A 25,786-nucleotide genomic window follows, 5' to 3' on the forward strand; every position below is an offset into this window, starting at 1 on the left:
GCAGTCTCTGCTACATTTGTAATGTTTTTTTGATCCTGTTATCTGGGTCTAACTTTGTTACTGTGAAGGCATGCATATTTTTATTTATGATTTTTTTGAACAGCCCTGTCTCTGTTGGTTCACCTTGCTATAAATAACTCAAGTTGGTTCTAAGTTATCAAACTTTTATTTTCTGTCGTCTTATAAAAAATAATCATTGGCTGAATTCTGCTGGAACTGCAAGATGAAGCTCTTGCAAGAAATTATTAATATTTTTGGAAACTCTTTTTACATCCATAGCATGGACACCAAATTAAGTGGAACAGATTATGTTTTTATTGAGTACACTTTGAAAATGATGTCGTTTTATGTTATCAAAACTAAAGTTTTATCAGCAATAATTTTATAACAAATTTATGTCAGATCATGATTTCTTAGTTAATGACAAGTTGCCATAACAAAGACATTTTGAATAATGTCAACTTTGTATTAAAAGTGTCATGATTAACTGAATGACACTTTATGACAACTGTCATAAATATTCATGAAGACTTACTCATGTTCATGACAGGTGTTATGTCATGTTTATGACGGTGTCACGACAGTCTCATTCACAACACATCAAATAAAGTGTTTGATGTGTTGCAAATTTTGCACCTTTCTGGTTTTCAGGAATCCTTACATGAACTGTGAGACCAGAAGACTATTTATTTCAGATTCGAAAACAGCTACAATAATTAAAAAATAATAATAATCTTGTTTTGTTGTACATTTTGTCTCTACATAGTCACTGAGCTGTTAAAGAGTTGAATAAGATTAAGAGTACTGGTGCAGCCAGCAATGCCACCATCTTATTATAGCAGCTTTATACACACTTCACAAGCACATATAACAACACTTCAGGACTCAGATATGCAGTTGTATCTCTAAAACAAAGGAGACAAGAACGACATATGGGTTATGAGAAGAAAAAAACAAATTAAAAAAGCTTGACGCTAAACAGAGATGTAATTCATTAGTGAACAAATAGCATGATGAAGATGAAGAGATGGATCAGATGGATCAGAGATAAATTTGCAGAGGAGAGTTAGTATAAAACAACATTCTGAAATGTGTCATATGAGTACTGTTCAGTCTATCTGGAAAACAGAAAGAGTATCAGAGCTGTAAACCCATCAAGACATGACTGCCCACTTGAAATGAAAGACTGAAAAAGGAGAGCATCAATCCAAGAAGCAGCCAAGAGCCCCTTGGTTACGCTAGATGAGCTGCACAGATCCACATCTCAGCAGGGAGAATTTGTCAGTTGGACAACTATTAGTCATATCATGAATCTGGCCTCTATGGGACAGAGCCAGGAAGGTCATTTTAAATGAGCCATGCAGATCTCCGCTGCAGTTTGAATATATGTGTAATAATATACTACATTGTTCACAAATATCTGTGGTATTTTCTCCACATAACACTAAGTGGCACACAGAAACACTGATTAACGTATCTATTACTGACAAAGAGAAACATGAACTGCAGTACCGGCATAACGGCGTTGTCGATACGTCCCATTTAAAGGCATTCGGCTTCATTGACTTGCCGTTGTGTATCACCCTGAAGATGAAGGTTAATGAAGAAATGTGTTCAGTCTGTTTGGAGCTAGCTTGTATTTGTTTTATTTCTGAGGCAAGAGATATTTTGAAATGACAAGTGTGATAAATTTGTAAATATAACCAATTCTATTCAAGAGAGATAGATGGTTCAACCATTATAATTAGAGTGAAAACAAGCTTTGATTTATGCACAATGGTGTAAAAAAAGTATTCACCGGCATAGATTTTTTTTTTCAAGCTTATCAAACTTAAATGTTTCAGTTCTCTTAACATCTTTAAAAGTGAGGCTTTATGCAAAATGAAATATTGAAATCAGCCTATTTCCCCAAACAATCACAACAAACAGTGAGAAGGATGGTAAGGGAGGAAAAGAATAAATTTATATTAAAGCTTTTTGGTGTTTTTTTTTCTTTTGTAGAGAGGACAAATAAACATAGAAATAAATGCTTCTTTCCTTTCTTTTTAATTTGTTGCTTTGTTCAACTACCTTAGTATTCGAAGCCATAATATTAGCCTTTAATATTATGGCTTGAATAAATAACACTTAAGCTGCATTAAACAAAACCACATGACATGTGACCATTTGAAATCTCCTTGATGGAAATAACATCAAGCTGTTTCCATAATCTTCTCAAATCAGTCCTTTGGTATTTTATGTGGTGTCAAATTATTTTAATAAATTTACCACAGGGGAATGTAAACTAAGCAAGTTTATATTCTGAGACTCATGCCCCTATGAGAGACTTAGCACCCATCCCCTCATGTGTAAACACACTCGCTGTTAGGAATAATGCATGCACTTATTACCATCTGTTCTGGTGGCAGGCTTCCCTTTGTGATAAGAACTGGGATATAATCAAAAGCTGAGCATGGTCACACAGAAACACATGGGTTTGTGACAGCTGAACATACCAATGACATGTTTCGCTTCATCCAATCAGCAATCAGCTCCCTGGTAGTTTCCCCTTTTCACTGCAGTAGGGAGGAAGCAGAGCGGCATTCTCAGAGGTGCAGGTGACAGGCTGAGGGAGAGAGCGAGAGGGGTGGGAGGCTGTGGGGGATCAGACCACTTACTACAGTGACGCGAATTTGTTAATTCAACGTCAAACACAAGAGCGGTCACTGTGGATGAGCCAATGGGAGGCAGAAAAATGGGGCCGCCTATGACATCAATGCTGGCCTGGGGTGGGAGCGAGCTGCATGATGGAGCTTTCCATTGAGTAGACAGAAGGAGAGAGCAAGACTCAAGACGTCACTGATGCAAAAGCCCGGCCCACAAGCTGTCTGCATCTGCTATTCACTGCAGTGTGTGCGTGAAGTTGGTGGATGCTAAGAGGTGGAAACGCACTAGTGAGACTTTTATTAAATATTCTGGTCAGATATAAAGTGTTGTAAAATGGATGGAAATTTAAAATGCTTCAGGCCTCAAGGAGATCTCTTTGTGTGTTTACCTCCTTCTGTTATTTATATAACCATGCAAGCATTGAGAGGCAGTGCTGCAGCTTCTCTAATATTCTTGAATTTCATTCATGTATCATTCTAAAAAAAAAGGACAATTGAAATGAGCCACAACTAATTGCATAAAAAAACCCAAAAAAACATTGCACAGCCAAAGATAACATTTCTGTTCAAACATGGTGAGAGAAATAACAAGGCAGAATAATTAAATTCAGTTTGTTTACATTTACTTTAATCTATTTTGGTTTTAAATAAATTGTTCTTGAGTGCACTGAATTTTGTTGTATGGTTTACAATGGCAACAAAGGATCTAAGGTAATAAGCACAGATTAATAACATATATTATCACACAACACATATTTGACTTTATAAATCAAATAATTCCAGATTATATACAACAATATGTATTCAGTTGAATCTATTCAGAAAGATTCAAAGTTATTCAATGTTAGTTAAATTTACAAGAAAAGAAAAAGTTAATTATTAAAACCAAAGTATAAAAAACACAATAAACATATTATAGCAAATATGCATTCCTGAAATAAAATTTTAGAATATGTTGGAAAGATAAATGTAAATAATAAGAGACAAGTTTTAAAATAAATAAATAATGATAATAAAAAAGCTTGGACATCTGAACAATGTAATTTTCCTCCATTTTTTCACAAAAAACTGTTCCAGTTGTGTCAGGCTGCACAAGTTTACTGCTATAGACTTTGTGCTGCTTTAACTATGAACTCTTGATAAATCACTCAAAAATCTTTTTTAAGATGGTTTTAATGCACAAATTTTGAAAAAACGGAAGGGGAATGAATACTCTGATATTGCATCTTTTTTTTCCTTTTTAAAAAAATTTTTTTTTTACATTTATTGCAACATCCAGTGGTGAAGGAATGCCTCTGAGGAAGAGTTGGAGATGCTACAGAAGGCAGCTGTGACTCAAGCAGTAGATTCTCATCCTTACTTTAGAAATCCCCCTGGGAAATGTGGGAAAATCGTGACGTCACAACGGACTGATGTGAACCAGCCGTTCCTCTCAAGAGGGAACTTCAGTGAGAGGAAGCAGAGTTTCTAGATCATCTGGGGAGCACATTAACTTGATCAGAGACAGTCTTAATTTGGTGATTTAATCCACGGAATTATTCTTTTATTTGCACATTTTTGGAGTGTAATTATCATCTCATGATGACAAACAGTAGCAAAAAAATTGTAAAAGGAAACTTTAAATCTCGTATAAGTCAATGAAATTATTCCCCCAAATGACTTTCTCTAGGCATATTTTGTGAACAAATGAAAATGTTTACAATTGTCCCCACCCCTTTGCTAGAGATAGTTTGAAAATGATCTGTTTTTGTTAATGTTTCTAACCCTCCCCTACCTGCAAGCTGCTGTGAGCCCAGAGCTCCTTTGGGAAGGTGTTGGTACGATAAGAAACAGACCGTCTGAAAAGCTGGGAGAGGCAGGAAGGGAGCGTAGGAGTGGAGTGATGGGGCTTTCACAGCTGTGTCTGGCTGTCCTCTTTCTATTTATGATTCTCAGATGTTCTTAAGACAAATAGTGGAGGTGCACACATGCAGAATTTGGATTAAATGAATAAGTGCCTTCATGGTAAGACTTAGGAGCCAGATCACCAGGTGGTGAATTGCGCTACACTTTCTTTGTCCATTCGTTTAGATAAGAAAAGAAAAAGAAGCGAAGCATCGCCAGTGACTCTGCAGTTTCTTTAATTATCTATGCTGTTTACACATGACCTGAAAGCAGCTCAGCAGACACATTCTTTTCCCACTTAGTCATTGTGACGAAAGCAACGCCACAGCAGCGGCCTGCAGTGATGCTCATTTACTGTCTCCTCCATTACTTGTTCTTGATATTCAAAGGATTCAGGAATACAGGCAAAAAAATCCAAATTGATGATATTAACAATGGCTTTTGTTGAGTCCACCAGAGCATGTGAGAACACCCAATATATATATGTATATATAGTTAATATGTGTCTGTGTTTTTGCCAATTAATAAAAAACAGTTGGAATTTTCTTAAATTATTCTGTATTTGTGAGTTTAGCAGCAGAGCTTAGTATGTGTGTTTTACCCGTGGAAAACTTGCAAAGTCCTCTCTGCCAATACACAACTTATTCTGCCACAGGCCCTTGTTTGTCATTTATGAAATTCAATCTGGAGAGACTCAGATGAGAATGAAAGCGATTAGAAAAGTTAATTAAGTCTTTGGCGCTCGGGCCCCGGCTAAGGACATCGAGCTGACGCGATAAGCTCGGATGAGCATTCCCGATGCTGATAGGAATGTCATCCCCCGGGACCCGACCTGTTGGTGGAGGTCAGTGAATGAGTATGCCTGGGAGCCTGGAGGTGGAGGTGGAGAAGGGGTGGAGGTGGAGAAGGGGTGGAGGTGTGTCACAACCTTGCCATGAAAAGTACAATAAAACTGATCCACAAGTGTTCAATTGGGTTGAGGACAGGACAGCTGGCAGGCCATCCTCTGTATGTCTTTGTCATTTGGCCCACCCTCTCAGAGTGGACAACTGTTTTCAGACTAAAACATAAAGGGATCCACGATTAGTTGTAATAATAGATTTAATTTGAGAAACAAATATTTTAGATGTAAAAACAGTTCAGTAAAAATACTCTAGGCTGTTTGGTTTTTATACATTTAAATAAAATATCATCACTGCAATGCATTCTGGGTAAATGACATATGCTAGGTCCAATTGTGCTAGCTCCACCAGGCCAAAACAGCAATGAGTAATGACCACACTGAAATTCATGGGGTAACGTTTTATTTTGCTCATACAAATGACTCATCTGGAGATAAATGTTGCGAGCACAAATGTTCGGAAGTTCGGAAGTTGTGCTCTTATTTTTTTTATGTGAAGCAGTTTTTCTTTTTTTTTAAATCACAGCCGTGTTGCAAGAAAATTACAACTTATTTTGGCCAACATGTTCAACAAATTTTTAATCCTTTTAGGTTCAGAAAAAATATGATTCTTAAGCTGAATGTGTTTCTACACCTAATAGTTTTTATGGTCTTTCATGTCAGAAGATCTTAGTAACTCTGTTGCTTCTAGATCTGGACTGTGGGGCTCGTGCTCAAAGCCACAAAACAAACCACATGAGGACTTTAGTTAGGTTTTGCCAACCGATACACAAACAAACAAATAAACACAAAGAGTCGTACTGTTACAGACCAAACTATTAAAAATAACTGAGCATGACAAAGGACTCAATAATGAGCTGCCCACTTCAGCCCACAGACCGGCTGCTCTATTATAGCAGCAGGTGCAGGAAATTCCTGTTGCTCCTCTGGAGCATGGGAATCACATGCCGGTCAGAGTAACAAGCTGCAGGGAAAGCTTGTTGAGTAACTGTGGTTGAGTAAGACCATTCTTGGACAAGGTTTTGGACAGGAGAATGAATGAAAACCTGTCATGCGAAAAGATAAAGACACAGCATATAAAGTTGTAACACTAAGCGTAAAAAATTTGCACATTTCGAAATGAATTTTCAAAGTAAAAAAACGAAAAGTGAAAATATACTACAGTCATAAAGAGTGGCATATTATTTGTACTCAGAGTGCAAAGTCCACTGTGACAGTATTTCCCTTTTTGGATATAAAGCTGCTTTAAATCATTTGTGTGTTAGTAAAGTGGTCCAGTAATACATTTTGCCAAAGGTATGGTTTCTATTTCAGTGTAAACACACTGCCACTGGATATATGAGGTGATTAGAGGAAGTTGTAGTGAGATGAGTATGTTTCTTTTCATCACAGAGTTGTTTGTGAAATGTAAATTTCCCATGTGGATCATGTGTTACCTTCATGACAAATGTTTTGGACTCTAGTCATGCGTGATTGTGTTAGTATGACTCATCTATTTATCCTTGCACTGTTAATGCACGCTCATCTGTGCTGTATCTGCCTCTTTTCTCATGTCGCTCCAATTTCAAAATGCAATTATTTAATTACTCTGTTCATTCAATAATATTCATTGTTTGTAAATTGCTATTTAAATGTTCATTTAGAAGAAGAAATTTCAGATCAAATCACATGTTCTGAGAGAATCTTAAGGTTGTCAAATGTCCTTTTTGCTCAGGACCATTAGAAGAGTCCATGCAAAAAAAAAAAAAGCAGAATGCTTTAACATGTTGTAGCTGCATGTTGTTGTGCATCCCAGACTAACTGTGTTATGACAAGATTGCTCAGTTCAGAAAGGATGGTCACATAAGGACATGGGAAAATCATTATGCAAAAAAACCAAAATGGTTGACTTGCTGATTTGCCCTGACCAGAGTTCAACCAGCCGGGGCATTAAGTGACAGTACAAGAAGGGATAAATGTGTCAAACATGCTGACCCTGTCACATACTGTAACCTCAAGATCCTCTCGCTGAAGGGGAGTGGGAAAAATCTTCTAATTGTCAGCTCAAATCAGCAGTTCATATTATTCATGCTGCATCTCTATTTCGCCTGACAGTGTGCATTTACCTCGGTGTCCATATTTGTGTGTCTCTGATTTTGCATTGGTATGTGGCGTTGTTACAGTTTCACGCGTGTGCAGTCAAGCATAGGCTGATACAAGTATCTTCCCCTGCCTTCCTCAGAGCGTTGAGTTTCTGTCAGTACTGCTGTGCTGTGGATGGTTTTACTTGGGATTTCTGCATTTTTGCTTTATGTTGTTGTTATTTAGGTTAACAATATTCATTAATGGGTTTTTCTACACATTGAGCAAATGTTAGTATTAAATCTACTGCAGCATCAATGCCTGTTACATAAAGAAGACCTCATGGTGCCCAACCTATTATTCCCTTTTCAATTCCTGAGCTCGTTGTCTCCTTCTGTGACGCCTTCCTACTAGTCTCTTCCTCTTTTTCTCATTATGTTTTCCAAATTTTCAGTTTATTGGTATTGAAACAGTTAAAAAATAATTAATCTCAGACTCAAAGTCAATTACACACATTAAAAGTTGATCCTAGTAATAAATCACTACAGTTAAGTTCAGTTTGTCATGCCAATTTGAATAAAATATTCTTAAAAGTGACAGCAAAAACACCTATATTATTTGTACTTAATTTAACTGATAATATATATATTAGTATTTGATCATTTGAAATACCTCTTGGCATTCCAAATAATCAATATAGTTATTTATATAATTTTGAAGTTATTAGTTTTATTAATACTTGCACTAAAATTACTTATAGTTATTCATAGCCAAAACTAGTCTATTATTGTGGCACAACAGGAAAACAGACATGCAAGACAGGCAACCAACCAAAGACAAACTAACAACAATTTAGAAAGACCAATTCAGTCATGTTTTTGTACTGTGGGAGGAATCCAGAGTACCCAGAGAGAGTCTAAGCATGCACAAAGAGAACATGCAAACCCCATGCAGAACGATTTTAGGCTGGATTTTGAACCAAGACCTTCTTGCTGTAAGGCCAATTGCACCACTGTAAATACATAAGGATTAAATCACCTCATGTAAAAGTCATGAAGAAGCTGGGATGAAACGGCATGACATGGGCCAACAAATTAGCAAAGACCCCTCATCAACAGCTAGCTCAGAGAGTCTCCAGTGACAAAAAAGTAAGCTCAGTAAAAGAGAAAAAAACGTTGCCGTCATGGAGTGGCAATTATATTCTGCTGTCTTCATAGACAGGCTGAATTGGAGAAATTAAACAGAAAGGTCATTGTTAAATATGCATGGGTATAAATGAACAATTAGCATAAACTTCAAAAGCAAAGAACAATGGAGGGATACTTCTTTGGTTAACAAAAGGCCTGTGGTGCTGTTCAGAAAGGCACAAACAGTTTAGATCATCCCTTTCTAAGCCCACACTGACTGGCTCTGAAATTTGTTTTCTTTTTTGTTTATGGCCTCTTAAGTGAACTTGCATTTTCATGTTAATAGCAAGGAATGTACTAGTATTATTTTGTTTTATTGTTGTGTTAATGAATTATTCCAAAGAAGTTCCATTATACCTAACTTTGTTTGGGTGATGACATAACATCATAGCCACACAAGGAAAGGATAAAGGTAAAGGAGTGGGCTCAGCTTTGCCATATTATTGTCGGCCTTATCTCGTACTATATTCCACCACTTAAAAAGCACAAAATTAGTTTTTGGGTTGAAATTTCATTTCAATCTGGAGAGATTCAGACAGAGAAAGAAAGCGATTAAAAAAGTTTATTGACATGCATGAATTAAGATTTTGGCCCTCGGCCCCCGGCTAAGGACATACAGCTGTGATTGCGATGAGCTCGGATGAGCATTCCCGATGCTGATAGGAATGTCATCCCCCGGGACCCGATACTTGTGGTGGAGGTCGGTGAATGAAATATGCCTGGAGAGCTAGGACAGTGGAGGTGGAGAAGGGGTGGAGATGGGTTGAGTGCAGCAGCGAAGCGGAAGACGCTTTGGATGGACGTCCTTATTAACTGGGGCATGGTTGGTGATTGGCCGTGAACATGGCTAGGTCCAGCGATGATAGGTCGTCGTTGATTAGTGGGATGCACTGATTAGATGATGCAGGTGGGGCTAAAGAGTCTTCCAGTTTGAATTTATGCCTAGATTTCATTACATCAAGCAATTTAGAAATGAATCTTATTTAAACTGTGAAACCTATTTTCCCCACAAAGGGAATGATGCCATCTGTAAGTTGCCTTTGAGTCCATCTATTGAATCAGCTTGTTTAACAACATTTTTCTGCATGGAGTTGGGTGCTTTTACACCAGTTTGTTATTCTAAATCCACTGCACTTTTTTGAACTTATGTCTCTCTTTTTATGTTGGTACTTAACTTTACTTTTAAGACTCACAGCTCAACTTTTTGGCTTAGCCGAGGAGCTTGATGTTTGATTAAACTCAGATTTCAAAACAGTCAAGTTTGAAATCTCAAAACTGGCCATAACCTATGATGAGGTGGTAAATATCTTATCTGATTTAGATAGCTCTCTTGTCATCTTTCTTTTGTATAAGCCCTAACAGGAAAACCAAAGTCGACTTCTATCATTTTGAAACAACTCCAATCTTAAAAACATTATAGCAGTTTTTACAAGCGGTTTTATAAGTTTTTACACAATTGGCATGTTTGCATTGGGTATTTATTTACCCAAAAGCTGATGTTTATTTACTCAGGAACCAGAGGTAGAAGAGGCAATGTCATTAGTTCACCTTGTAAAATGTACTGAGAATGAACCAAGAGGTTCTGATCAAAGGAACTACCTAATAGAAAAGTAACGCACATGAAGATTTATGAGAAAGCCTTTTTGCACAATTTTGTAGCTATATTACATTCTAAATATTTGTGTCATGTAGACTGCACCTTTCAGAATTTTATTGGTAAAAAAAATAAAAAATACTACTCTTTGTTTGTGAAGCATAACTATGTTCTGCTTCTGTTGGTAAAATGCCATCAAAACATATTTTTGTTGGTATTCCTATAGTTATAATGTGTTCCTTGCAAGGTGACAAAGTGTGAAAAAGTTCATGAATACTTTTGAAGGGTACTGTGATATATTGATGTATTTTGCAGGCTGTTCTAACACAACCACGTTGCTATCTTAAGACATTAAGGCAGATACTCCAGCATCTGATTAAACAAAAGTATGTGTTATTTCAAAGATTTATAATAGCATGCAGATAGCTGGACAAACAAACATTAAAGCTCACATGAGAACAGAGCTACTATGTGCAAACAAACTGGCCTAAGACCAAATGATGCATTGGTACGAGTCCCAAAGACCTGATATTTCCTTTTTTTTGGCTTTTTATTTGGTGAAGTCATAACAAGTTACAACAATCCACCACATGCAAATTCTCATTTTAAACATGTATCTAAAGCGCATATTTTCTCCTCTCTTGTCTAAAAGGCATTTTAGTTACATGTTCCAACTCATTAGCGGTGAGAAAAGGCCAACATATAAGATTTATGGCAGCTGGAGAGTAATAAACATGACATGGTCCATTATATGCTACTCTGACGCATAAATAACTTCCAGCCCATGATATCTTGACAGTTATTGAAAGACTGAGGAGGCCTGACAGAGGTGTGTGTGTGCTTGTATGTGTGTGCGTGCATATGTATGACACCATTGGGGGGGCTGGTTTTACAGTTGTGTCCTGACATAGTGGCGATTTTTCCGTTTTTCAGTTGACAAGTTTGTTCCACTCAGTAAATTTTCCCAGAACATGATTCTGCAAGACATGTCACAGATCAGTTTTAACACTATTTGCAGTTTAAAATTGTAATTGCAGGTGGCAGCAGCTGTGGTGGAATGAACCTGACCTCCTACAGTGTGTACAAGCTTAAGATTGCCGACTTGCCGCAGCTGTGCTAATGGTGGCGAAACATTCAAATGTTACAGAAAAACAATTTATCCGTCGTTGTTGTTGGCCATTCTTACTAGCCTGCGCTTTCAGGCTCTGGTGTTGGGGAGAAGCTATAACACTGCAGAGAGCAAAGGGTTGGGTGTGAACGAGCATGATTGACAGTGCTAAGACATTCCTCATGGCTGTAGTTGGTTGTTTCTGACTAGGAGCGGTCTCCACAGCTCAGATAGGAGAGTCTGTTGGGAGAACGACTGCATGTTGTGGACTCCATAAATCTGGTCTTTCAAATCACATTTTGGACACACTAAATATGGTGGAAGAAAAGGGTTAAACCAATATTAATCTGTTTGGCCATCATATAAAACACTATGTGGCAGTTTCTAAAAATAACAAAAAACCAGCTAATGCTTTTTTAGAAGCTGTAACAACATGTGGAAATTTTACTTTTCTTTTTTAATTCAATAATTGCATTAAATTTCCTCCACAGAATGAAGCTACAGTAGTTAGAAACAACCAATCAGAGAAAGGAGGAGGGTCTTAGTGTTGTCAGTTAAGCTTGTGTGAGTGCTGCTCACAGCTTCCCCCTTGCTCTCCCTGGCCGCTTCCGAGCTGTAGAGGCTGCCATGGAGGCTCAGGCTAGTAAGCATGGCCACGTCACACAACAACAACATTTCTGGTGGGGCTATGCACAGCATATTCTGGTACAACCCATTCTGAATTAGAGGAATTTAACTTGGTCTCATTTCCAAATTCTTCTTAGATCAATCTGGTTTCTCAGCATTCACAATTCATACTGAACTATGACATCATTTTCTTCATTCTGGTTGCATCTTTACATTTTACTTTTTTACAGTTTATTCGTTTACTCTAACCGTTTCCTCTTTATTTCATATTTTGCTTAGCTGTTAAGCTGAGTGTCACTAGCTTAGGAGTTTTGTTAATTAAACTATTTATTAGAAAAGTTGTTTTTTGTTTTTTAATAAACCCTTATGTGTTGGAAAAAATGTGTTTGTGTTTATTCCAAAGTGTCTTGGTGTTTGAAAAATGCCAGTGCTGGACTTCTGCCTTCATTTACTGCTATTTTAAAAGTTTTATTAGTCAGGTTTTTATAGACATGAACTGAGAAGCTAGTTTTAGTCATAATTTATGGCTATTAACAGCCAAACGAGACTCAGTTTTGCAAAACATGACATCCTGAATAAAAAATCTGACACCTAAAGTCCAAGACGTCTTCTGTTAGTGGTAGAGTAGTTCAGAATGTATCAAAAATGTCCAGGGTACTTAAAATAGTTTTTGGCCCTTATAAAGATCAGAATACATCATATCCGTAAACAATATTTTTTTATCTAAGTTTAGTATATTAAATACCTTTAATGTTGCCATTTTTGTGTTATTGCTGCAGTGACAAGCAGTCCAATAAAGATAACAAAAAAGGAACTTTACTGCACAATCTTATAATTTGCATCATATTTACAAGCCGCTATTGACCTTAAACCAGATGGCCCTGAGAAACAAAGAATGTTGAAAAGATTTATTGAACAATAATGTGAATTGTTTATCTTTTTTCCAGAGCACAGTTTCAGATGGATATCTGTGGAGGAGAGGACAGAAGTTTATGAAATGGCAAGAAAGGTATGTATGATGAGAGTAAGAGTCTTGATTTCATTACTTATTTATATACTGTCTCTGAAATGTAACGTTTCTTTTTTTATTATTGTATTTTTATCTTATAAATCACTTTGGATTGCCTTGTTGCTGAAATGTGGTACACAAATAAATTTGACTTGGCTTGATGTGGTGCTGAGGGTCCAGAAATACCCCTCATTTTCCACAACCTGATGAGGTTTTTGTTCTTTGTGCTATGTGGTTGATTTCTTTGACATGGGTAAGTGAAGATCAGCAGGTGGACAAAACCAGGATTCCTGAGGAGGTGAGTGAGGGATTCAGGGGCGATTTGTTGATTTTGGAGTAGTGGGAGGAGGAGGCGCAGTTCATCGGCGAACCTCTTCATTGTGTTCACAAACGATGATAGAAAGCTGTTCTAGAACATAGAAAGAGACACATAGAAAGTTCTTTGTGGTTGAAAAGAGAATAATATTTGAGGCATTAGTTTTTGTACTATTCTTGACCATTGGTATTGAAAGAGCTGTAGGAAGGGAAGAGCATTGTGTAATCTGGATTAGCCAAGCCTTCTATTCATAAATCTTGAATTTGTTTTATTTATTTTTGAGAGAGTGGAAATATTTGTTTATATCTATATGTTTTTGTTTTTCATCCTGGCAGAAGAAGACAAATATTCCCCAAAAAACTCTTTGTTGTTTTTTTTTTGTTGGTTTTTTTTTTGGTGTTGCACTTAAAACTAAATCTTAATTTCCAGTGTGAATTAAACGACACTTTGATAAATTTGTGAAACCAAAAGTTCAGGATGAACTTCAGACAAAAAATCAAACCCTTGATCTGAACATGTGAAGACAATTTTAATGAAACTAAATTATAACTATTCCATTGTGAAAACTTGGGAACTCCCTTGAATGTATATTTTTTTTCCCAGGAAGCTTCAGTCATCTTCACATTCAAACAAACAAAAAAACAATTTCAATTAGTGAGAACGCATGCAAATGCACGTGAGTATATATAAGAAACTGGACAAATTATGCACATCCACTGAGTTCATGCAAAGACTTCCTAATGATTTATAAAATTGTTATACTAGTTTCTTCTGCATAGCCAGAGGAGCGTGTCTGGAAAATTTCTCTCAAAAATGTTATTCTCAGGGCTAGCTTTACCAAATGTGATTGACAACAGATTAAAGTTAACACTGAACCTGCTTCATTACATATTTCTATGCTCAGCTTCGCAACCGTGTTACACCTGACATTTAGTGAAGGCACAATAATAGTCATAATGAGATGTTGGAAGTTTACAAGATTGTAAAACAGGGTAGAGTAAATCCAAAAGATTACTTTTTGGATTCCTGCATGTTGAAGTGCCCTAAAAATAGCAATAAATAGTACATAGATTTATGTGCTGATAGTATTTGACTTATTACTCTGGCTCGTGTTGCGTAAGATTGAATGCAGTACACAAAAACACTACCCTTATGTTATACTCCCTTTTAAATACATAATGAAAGAAATAAGAGGCTTTGAATATTTCTCATGTATTTGTACTCCCCAGTCAAACAGATGTTTTTGACATTTCACCTTCAAAATAAGAGATAATCCAGCAATGGTTACAAAAAAAAAGTTTAGAGACAGGGTATTTATTTGTCTTTTGTGAATTATTAATAGGTCTGAAAGAGATGACTTGAGTGGCTTTACATGACTGCGTGGGCCCTTTTTAAATCCTCTCATAAAATGTAGGCCAAGCGAGGGGAGACTGCTAACTTGCTCTTCATTCTGCCACAAAGAACCCAAAAAAAATCACTAAAAATCTTTTTTGCTGTGTCTATGCTTTAAATTCTTTTGTCATGGATGGAGTGAGGGAAGTACTCCAGCAGTGCAGCAGTGGTAAATGCAAATAAACCATTCTGTGCTATGTGTTTGTTAATCAGTTCATGGGAGGAATGCCGTGAAAAAAACTTTTCTCTACCTTCACATTCGTAAATGTGTGGGTTTTTTTTTTAGCTAACTTTTCTTGAACTTCTGTACTGCGTGAAACTAAGAGTGGGCTTTTCATAACAAAGGATGTTTATTGTTAAGTACAGCTAAGGATCTGTGATGCTGTGGGATTATTTCTTCCCCAAAAGCCTGAGGAACCTTGTTAAAATGATGGCATCCTGAGCAGCTTTAAAAAATACATTTTAAATGAAGATCTTGTGGCTCTGAGTCATATGAAATTGGGAGTCATTTTGGTCTTTCAGCAGGACAATGTTTAAAATTATTTGGACAAATCAGGATTGATTCATTAGAAAGAAATGTTTTACCATCAACATCTGAACCTACAGTCCTAAATCCTAGAAGAGTTAAGCCTGAGCAAATATCTCTTTGTGATGATGATCCATTTATCCTGACGTGGTTGCAATGGATGTTTCAGCCATCATTTGAAAAGGTCGCCAGTCGATCTCAGGGCTGCACAGAGACTCAGGACAGGTCACATAAAAGTAATGCAAAACACTCACGCCTACAAGCAACTTTGAAAAACCAGTTAATCCATCGGTCATGTTTTTGGACTGGGAGGAAACCTGGAAAGAAGCCATGAATGCATGGTGAGAATATTGCCTCATTGCAGCAAGACCCCGGGACTCAAGGCAACAGTGCTGCTTCCAATGGTGTCACAGTGCAGACTTGTGAAATGTGTTAGAAAAATAACCTTTTCTCTCTTCAGGAGTTTTTCTTTGCTTAACGACTGCATTCAAATCAATGGTATGATTTTTCAAAAATCTTTAATTCAGGTTGTGTCTCCCATCTTTACCGGGGCGGCAACTTGAAGTATGCTAGTGAGACTCTTAGGAACGAGACAAGATCAAGAACATTTTAAATTAAATTATGAGTATGTTTTCTTTCTTCTTTTTTTTTTTTGTCGGGGACTTTGACCTTTCCCAGCATCCTCCTGTTTAACAGCATGATGGAGAACAGGCACCTTTTGGTCTCTTCTCCCTTTCTTAAACTGCGCTATGCTCCTAAAATATATCATGGGATTACGATAGTTAATTCCCATAATGAGACCGCTCCATCTTCCAGAACAAGCCGGAAAATCTTTATGTAAACATGGCAAGCATCCACTGCGAACTGAGTCACATCCAGGGCAGACTGCAGCCTGCAGACTGAGCAGGGCTGAAACGTGATGGAGTAATCACCAGAGCGGCACAAAATAGGGGATAATGTCTGGTGGGTGGGGAGAGGAGAAAAGGAGAGAGAAATAGAGAGAGAGGCTGCTGTGTGGAGGAACTGAGGCAGTGGCCTGGATGTGTGAAACGCCAGGGGTTGCTTTTTTTTTTTTTTTGGTTCACTGCTTGACTTCCCGGGGCAGCTATGAGTGTACTATGAAAGCCATAAGCCACAAAAACTCAGAAAAGTTGTGCAAACATGACTCTAACCGTTTCAAACGTTGTCGGCCAAGCACCAGAGACCAGTTTGTGCACAGATGAACATGGAGCATGTGAATGAAGCACTCACACTCAAAGTAAATCTATTATACCCCCGGACAGGCATCCAAACGAGCCAGAGCGACAAAGATGTCCTTGGAGGCAGACAGCGGCAGAGATTCATCAGGAGGCGCACATGACAAACATCCCCGGGCAGCGTTGGAGCGCAGCGGCTACGTGAAGACATGTGTCACTCCGCTGCACCGGGACGAGCGGAGCCAGTCGTGGCTGAGGCTCTCCGCGACATGGACTTGCAGAAGAGTGTCCTCTGCTGTCTGCGTCGCCTCCGTCTCCGCGCTCCTCGCTCTGCTGCTCAGATTGGTCGAGTGGGATGCAAGCAGCAGCAGCAGCAGCAGCGGAAATAGTAGCTGCGTCGGCTCTCGTTTCCACTCAGCGACGGGCTGCACCGTGGAGCTGCTTCTCTCTGCGTGTCACTGCGTCTTGCCCGTTTTTACACTCGTAAGTGCCTTCTTCTGGGTCTGGCTCTGCTTGATTCGCTGCGGGCTGCTGATCCGTAGCGCGCTCTTCCTGTTAGCGGCGTGCCACCTGGGCGAAGCCGCGGCGCAGTCGCTGCTGCGCGGCGCGGAGGAGTTGTCGTCCCAGACCGCAACCCTGGTAGTCCTCGGGTGCCTGGGCGGCGGGGCTCTGCTTGTCGTCCGGCCGGGACAGGGAGTGTCCATCTTCGTCTTCATTAGCGTCATCAGGGCCGTGTCCCTACTCTCTCTGAGCAGGGTCCGGGCCAGTTGGAGACCCTACCTGGCCTACCTGCTGGGGCTGCTGGGGGTTTTGCTTGCGAGGTATGCTGACCGGCTTTTGCCGGCCTCAGGGACCAGCGGGACGGGGTGCTGTAGCTCTGTGACCGGGGCGAAGGAGGAGGACATCCCTGTCTTCAAAAGGAGACGGAGGTCCAGCTCCATAGCGGCCTCGGAGATGATGGCTCACAGTCAGAGCAACAGCAAGTCCCACCGCAGGACTTCACTGCCCTGCATTCCGCGGGACCAGGTAAGACATGTCCAACTTCAGACATCTCTATTAGATCATGTCGGGATGATCAGAATTTTTTTATTTTTTTTAATCAGCCATAGATAAGCCCGTGGGGGCTTTTAGCTGTCTCTGATGGCATGCAGCAGCTTTGCACGGCTCTCTGTCAGTAGCGGCATCGGGACAAGTGGAATAACAGACTGCAAAACAAAGCAATGTCATTATGGTGATGATGATGACGGCTGTTTGCTCTGCAGGCCGTTTGGGCCTGTAGGTTTCTCAGACTTGACTACATTCAGGAAAAATTGAAATAAATAATTTAAAAAACCCCCAAAAAACAGAATGAACTTAACCGATAACATGTTTGCGAATTTACAAGCGTGTTGCAGCCGGATGTGTTAACTACAAGGGATTATCCACATTAGAGAGGGGTTTATTGCCTGTGCAGATACATCCCAGTGAATTTTTTTTCTCAAATTTAGTGACTCCAAAACAAAATATGTACTATTACTTATTTCAAGTATTTATTTATTTATTTATTTTTATGGTTATGACTTAAAGTAATTGAAAACCCAGAAATTACTCTCTCAGAAGATTAGAACATGAGAATATAAAAAAAAGATGAAAACAGAAATGTCAGTTTATGGAGAGTTTCCCCATATTCCTCATCGTTAATGTGGTCAGTACTTACTCAGGGCCCATTGTGCATAAATGCCTATATGTAGTGTGTGGCATGGTGGCAGTCCATGGTTGCTTTTAAAGTGGCCTTCGGCTTGTTAAGGCAGCAAGTCTTCCTGTTGCACACAAACCTTTTTCTGGCACACTTTTCCCTTCCACTTAACTTTCTATTGATTGTCTGCTTAACATTGATTTTGAAGCCCAGACTATAACATTCATGTGTTTAAGAACTATTTTGATTTGATCCTATTCAGCATTGTAATTTTCTGAAAAACTAACATTTCATTTCCATGGACTTTGGTTAATTAAGGTTAACATAAATGAAAATGTGTAGGCCTACTAGTATATCTTTCTGTTTTTTTCAGTCACATTCTATTTTACTGAGCCTCCCCTGATGCAGGATAAATGTGTGCAAAAGTGAAGCTCTAATGACATCTGATTTTCTTAATACATGTGTTAGCTTGTGATATGGGATGTATTGAGTTAACCCAAGTGGCTCCCATCCAAGTAGACCATTGTGAGGTCACATAACCAGTCTGAGCAAAACATATGGGGTTCATATACAAAGTTATATAATTTCTGAAAAGCAATTATGTAAGCTTACCAGACCAGACCAAGGGTACATACAGAAAGTTTTATAGTTGCTGCCACATTAGGACCGCTAATAATCTCAGCATGACACAGCAAGAAAAATAACAACATTTTAGGAGCTTTAAATTGCTAGAGTTAAATTATAGGTGCAATTAAAAATAAATATTTTTAAGAAATCTAAAAGTTTATATGTTCATATTTCAAAGTGCTAGTATACCAAAACCAAGATGATTCTGTGCCGTTTAAATCATTATAAATAAGCAAAAAGAAATGCATATTGCACCTCATGCCTGTTCTTTCCTCTCTTTATGCGTAGACATATTATGCATCATTGACTGTCTGGCTGGGAGGGCGTGGCAGGAGAAAGGCATAGTTCCTGCATATGGGTGGCATTATGATTTCTTTTTTTTTTTAGTCGCCTTCTTAAAGATTTCTTTCTAACAGTCTCAGATAAAAAGATATGTTTTTGTTACATCAAGCAGACTGGAGTAAATGCAAAAAGGCAGATTTTTGAAATCACTTGTGTAATTTATTGAGGCGGAAGGGTGGAAGGAAAAGTTGTCCAAACCAACTTCGCACTATGTGAATAGTGTCTTAAACCTATCATCTGCCATCAAGTTTTTTTTGTTAACTATCAAAGAATTTTGACTGCACTCTTCTGTACAGATTTGTTTCCATTTATTCCTTTTAGAGCATGAATGCTCCCCTTTATGGTCTTGTTACATTATGTCAATTGATTTTGAGCTCAGACTTGGACTGGGCAAAAGCCTTAATTTCTTCGCCCTTTTAGTGTCGGACTTGGTTGTGTGCTTTGGGGCATTGTCCTGCTACATAACCCAAGTGAGGTTGATCTGAAGGTCTTCATGAATTTCTGCTAGAGAGACAAATTTCTGAAGAAGGTTCAATTACTCATGAATAGTCATATGGGATCTAAACTACAAAAGCAACCCATTACTCTACCACCGCCATGCTTGACCGTCAACAGGATGTTGTGTTTCTGAAATACTGTTTTTGCTTTATGCCACATACAATGGAGAGCAGCTGTTTGAAGCTGCTGGAGAGATTAAAATGTCTCAGTTTGAGATTAGATTTTAATGCAAATGAGGACATTTATAGATTTATCTTTATCACCTTGTATGTTGACCGAACCAACGAGTTATCGCTAATCTAAATTTGTTATTAAATATTGTCACCATTATTTCATACCAAGGGTTTCATGTAAGAATGCAGTTATTATTGAACATTATCTATAAACCCTATTGTTGTATTCCAATGTAATCATTGTAAGAAATAAAATTTACTGTGGTCCAAATTTCCTTTTTATAGTGAGTTGCTCTAGTATGCTTTTGATTGGTGGGCTCTAAAATTAATCATCCACATACTGGTGTTTATATTTAACTTTGGAGATTTTTTATTTTTTTTACTTCTTGCTGTGCACTCTGTTTGTGGTGTTGATAAACAAATGGAGGGGTGCATTCCTTCTACCAAGGTTGTGAGAGCCCATGAATGTGTGTGCGCATGCAAAGGTGTTAAGTGAGATGTTAAGTGACACTATTTTGAAAGACTCTGCTTATGCCGGTTGCTCCACTGTGATGTCATACCAGACTTTAGACCTTCGGCGAGCATGTGCTGTGGAAATGCAAACAGTGCAGGACTTAAATTTGAGGCATTGATTTATGGTGAATAAAATGGGTTGAATGAAGACATTTAGAAGGTTTTTATGTTTTCACTACGTGAAAAGGTGTTTACGTCAAATGAAAATAGTAATTTTAAATAGTAATTTTTGGACTTTTAATCTGTGTTTCCCATTTTATTAAGTAGTATATTTTTATTAAACATGTTTAGCACCTAACACTCATGGTTTTAATTTTATTTTATTTTATTACTGGTTCTTCTCCCTACATTGAATATAATAACATAAATATAAACCAGGGTTTGGAGAAGTTCCCCAATAAATGGTGATGTTTGCTACGATGTTATGGGTATCATTTATTGACTTATTTATTTGTATGAGCTGTTTAATGAGCTAATGGTGGAGAAACAACATAATGTTACAGAACAACAACTTATCCCCTGTCATCGGTGGCCATGCTAACTAACCTGAGCATTCATGATAGAGTAGCAGAGAGCAGAAAATGTCTATGAGGAAGTTTGTCTTGTTCTTACATATTGTCCTCATAGACGTATATTAACAATTACTGTGGTTTTGAAAAGATGGTCTATTTCCCATGAGTAGCACAGATTTTAATGTGTTAAAAATTAAATGCAATTTGCTGCATTTTTTTTTAAACGCACAAAATTTCTGAGCTGGAAATTGCTTCTTGTCTGTCCATGAAACTGATGCACAAGTGACATCTACGTACCATCTCAATGCAAAGCATGTTGAGGCAAGCACATGTCCACAGTTCACCTTTCTAAAGAAGCTGGACCATTCACAATTAGATGATCAAAAATTTCTGAATCATTTGAAAGAGCACTTTGAATAACTTAAATAACAGATTAAAAACAATAAAAAACATTTATTGTTGAGCTTATACATCTATTCAATAATTTAGAAGTGAAAAGGGTTTTTCAATTGAAAATGTTTATTTTGTGGATATATGATTTTTGATTAAAATCCGACTAATTTTGATAAAATAATGTAATCGAGTGCCACTACTAGCTTTTGATAATAACTGTGTTTGTTCAAAAGAAGTTGGACACCTTCTAGTTAAAGTTAAAGGTGAATCTGATAAGGACTGAGGTCACATCTAATCCTTTGTGTGATATTTGTTCTCAGGATAATCCAGGAACATGGCGTATGTTTTAAACTAAAAATATGTTTGATTAAAACATAATTAGCATATGCAAATTAAGAATGATGATATTCAGATTAGATTTGAGCATTGATGGATTTGGATTAAGGGAAAGGAAGAAATTTGTCACAAGAAATAAAGGGTATTGATAGACTTGACTGTGAAATCTCAACCATCTGCAGTTCACAGAATGTGTACACAATGTATACCTGAGTATGTAGGAGCAATTTCATGTTTTGCCACCGTACCCTTTAACTGCTTAAAAATAAAGATGAAAGGAGAAAATGAGTACAACAGTTCAAGGGAAAATTGTGAATAAAAGAGGAACTCAACTCAATAATTATCGATATCAACCGATATGAAAAGCATTTATCTCGAGTCATATTGTCCATCCTCAGCTTTTAGTCCTTTTCTTCAAATTCCAGTGCTAAAAAAATCAGCTCATAATCTCAGATGAATAAATCAAAATATAAATAGTGGGATGCATTTATTTTTGTCATTTAAGTTCATTTCTGGTGTTTTACATTGAGGTGGGTCGTCTGACTTTCCTCGTCAATTGCTTGCAAACATTTGAAGGAAATTCAAGCTTTACAAGAGTCGGTCACATTTGCACCAATATGTAGCAGCAGCAGCTAAAATGCATTGCTTGTTTATTGATCGCACACATGAACAAAACCCTAACCCACTATAAACCACTTCCATTATCCTGTATGAATCATTGGGTTTTGTGGGGTTTATTTCTTAGAAAGGTTTTTTTTTTAAAATACAAACTATGGCAATCTGAGAATAAAGCTGAATGCTTTATAGTGCCTCAAGCAGCCAAATAAATATTTGCTGAATTAATCAAAAAGTAGGGCGCAAGTGGAGTCTCTTCGGAAATTCAGCATGTTGAGTAAATCTTCATTCGTGCAGACTGAGTGTCTGCATTGGTTTAACATAAAATTAATTATTGTTATTGCTTCAGCTCTGTGACCTTTGATTAGCACTTGCGTAGACTCTGCAGCAGTGGTGCATACTGTATGTGCAGCATATGTGCTGTCTAATAATTGAGCGATTTTCATGTCAACATCAGTATTCAAATAATATGTCGTACCGTGACTTAAATGGTGATAGAGAGTGTGTGCTGCTCTTGTAAATGGGGAGGACAGCAATTCTGAATGATTTTTTTTTTTTTTTTGTTGTTGCAAATCTTCTGAGGCCATCAAAATGGAAGATAGAATAGTGAAATAGGATTATTCTTGTTTTTGGTCCAATTTTTTTTTGTTCGCTTATAAAATACGAATAAAAGAATACACTGATTTGGTTATCGCTATGAGGCCTCAAATGTCTGAGCAGCGTAAACACACCTTAAAACATGTGACCACATACTGTCCCAACTTTCACTCTCTCATCTGTAAGCTCCAAACATTCACCCATCAGTTGTCTCACTCTTGATGCTTGGTTGTTCATTGCTAATTGGTATCCAGGGAACACGGAGTTAGTGCACTATCTGTAGTATTAGAAGGGCTCCATTACCCATTCTGCCTCATCGTGCCTGCAACATAAATGATGACAAATTGAACTCAGAAGGTGGAGAAGAAAGCTAACTCTCAGCTGACCAGCTGCAGAGGGGATGATGTCCTCCTGTTTACTGTCCTCGCTGTGAAATTACACGTTTTACCTGTAAACTGGTCAGGAAAATGAAATTGTCTCCCAGAAACATAAGCATATTGAAAGGAACTATGTGAATAGTGCCAACTGTTTACTTATTCCCTACATACATTTGATTTATAGAATAAAGACAATCAATCTACATCGTGCAAAGACGTTTTTCTTGTAAGAGCAATGTTTGTCGTGCAACCTTTAAACTAAACCCGAATTAGTTGATCTTGATCTTCCAACTTTCTGAATGGGTTTCAAGGTTTTCCATGGAAATTTTGTTGTTATTTATAAATCTTTTGTTCAGTGCCTTCCCATTTTTGGAGCGATGTTGTCATTAGGGCACAGCATCGTCAAACTGAAGTCGAAGTGTCACATGGTTTTGTGTGCACACTTTCGCACACACAAAGCTCCACAAGACACACCGAACTGAGCTCCTTCCACTGCATATACGTCATGGTCTTTTTGGCATAATTATGTGTGGTTTACAACGGCACAGTAAACACAGCCATCATGGCAGAGAGTAACGACTGTTACGAGTTCACAAGTTTGGAGGAGGAGGAAATAATGATTGACGAGCTGGAACATTTTATTTTCCATGTTACTGGAAGCCAAAAAAGTGAGCACAGGCTGTGCCACTCCCGTACAGACAGAAGTTCTTGCTTTATAATCTTTATAATTTATAAAGGGATGGGATGCTACTATTATTAAATATAAAAACTTAATTGCAGGGTCTATAATAATAATTTAAAATACAATTTTAATCGGTAGCCAAACGTTGACTAATAATATTTAAACTCAAATATCCTTTTTTCCTGCTGAAGTGAAACTGGATTAAGTTCAACAAAAAAGATTTATTGAATTAAATAAAAAAGAAATGTATTGTTGTTGATCTGTTATTTAGTTTATTCAACCGTCAGACTGGTGCAAATTACTGTCACACTCATTCTGTTCTCAAGTGTCTCAGAAAACCCTGAGCAAGAGTACATGATCAGGTACATGAAAAAGAAAAAGCATTTCCAAAAAATATTTTTTCAGAAATGTGGACTGTGGACGTCGACGTTAGTGCAATGTTTTGCTTTGAGTTGGTACAACCGTCCTCCACTGCGAAGGCAGACGAGGCGGTTGTTAATGTTTATTCAATATTTGGAAGTGTGGCCAACGCTTTGTTCATTTCTTCTGCTGCTATTTCTAAAACCACAGGCAGTCTACTGTACATTACACAAGCTCACAAAACATGTAAAAGTAGACAAACTTACATCAAGGGATTTAAAAAAAATTTTTTAAATTGTTTTGAGAATCACATGATTTCCTGGTGGTCTCTGGCTGACACGAACACACACAGTTATGGTGCAGTTTATCCGTACTGTAGATAATGTGTGCAGTTGTACCTGAGAGAAGAGGGGTTTTCATCAAGTGTTGGCTGTGCCGTACTTATGAAGCAGACTGGTGCAGCCTGCCGAGCCAGAGGCAAGACAAGCACTCTGCTGATCTAAAAGCTGCAAAATAGCATAGGCTCAGTTTCATTGTTGCATTTTGTTTTGTATTTCTTCTCATTTGAATGACAAATAATATTTCAATCTTCACCGTGGAGGCTTTAGTGAGCTTAATAAGAAGTTTTAACCCAAACTTTAAAACACTTCTTTAGGTTTTAATTTGCATTGACATTTTTGCTCTTTTTAATGGTCATCAGAGATGAGAAGATACGTTCGTTTGCCGTTTTGTAGGGGCTTCTAAAAGATCAGGAGGAGGTGTGTATCTTTTAGGTCACTCTTATTTCAGAAAATGTCTCAGCAGAACATATAACAAGCTCAGTTTTTGGAAACGTAGCAGAAATGTAACTTATAATAACGCAAAATTGCACACATATGTTTCCATTAAAGGTAACAAATGGTGCTGTGTCTGTTTAAAAATTAACATCACAAGAAGGGAGGCAGATTTTAAAAGAGAAACACGTGCTCTGAAATCTATTTCAGGGGAAGGCCCACATTCTCTCACTGACGCACATACTTTTCCAGGGAGACACACAACCTGCTCCAGTCGCCTGATTTGTCTCACTCAGAATAGTGTCTAGGCCTAATATATCTCTTCTAAGACGATGGTGGATTGTGGTCTTTGTTTCGAGTGGATAGATCTGGAAATGTTTTTAATATATGTATGGGTCAAGTTTTTTTTTTTTTTTAATGGTGTAAGTCAAGCAAAGCAAATTCAGTGAGCATATGAAAGTTTTGATAAATTCAATTATTAGGCACAATTAAAAGACAGCCATGTCCAAGTCTTTCAATATCCAATTTGGCTTAATTATTTAATAATAAATGCTCACACTTGGTAATAAATAAATAATTGTATTCATAGACAATCCAACATTTTATGCCCATGTTGAGTTTTCATACTTCACTGTGTATTATACACATAACCTACTTTCAGAGATAAATGTCTCATTAAAAATAATGACACCGTTCCCACACAACCTGGAAAAGTATGGAATTTGATTTGAGGAATTTTCCAAGTGTGGGTAATTTTGTAGAAATGAAATATATATGAAAATATTTCCATCTGTCCGTCCATCTATCCATCCATTTATCCATCCAAACTCAAAGCCACAGCGCAATAGAAATCTCATTAGTGGGCTG

At 37.7% G+C, this 25,786-nt stretch overlaps 1 protein-coding gene across 1 annotated transcript in view; it reads left to right on the forward strand.

Moving 5' to 3' along the window:
* The first annotated feature begins 12,983 nt into the window (after positions 1 to 12,983).
* Positions 12,984 to 25,786, forward strand: part of LOC129359038 (cGMP-inhibited 3',5'-cyclic phosphodiesterase 3A-like) — a 56,944-nt gene continuing 44,141 nt past the window's right edge. The window contains exons 1-2 of the mRNA XM_055028400.1: positions 12,984 to 13,016; positions 16,534 to 17,472. Of these exons, the coding sequence (XP_054884375.1) occupies positions 13,005 to 13,016; positions 16,534 to 17,472 (951 nt within the window). The 5' untranslated portion in view covers positions 12,984 to 13,004. The remainder of the gene's footprint in view (positions 13,017 to 16,533; positions 17,473 to 25,786) is intronic.

Source organism: Poeciliopsis prolifica, unplaced genomic scaffold (genome assembly GCF_027474105.1).
Source record: "Poeciliopsis prolifica strain line A6 unplaced genomic scaffold, Auburn_PproV2 SCAFFOLD004, whole genome shotgun sequence".
Classification (NCBI taxonomy): Eukaryota; Metazoa; Chordata; class Actinopteri; order Cyprinodontiformes; family Poeciliidae; genus Poeciliopsis; species Poeciliopsis prolifica.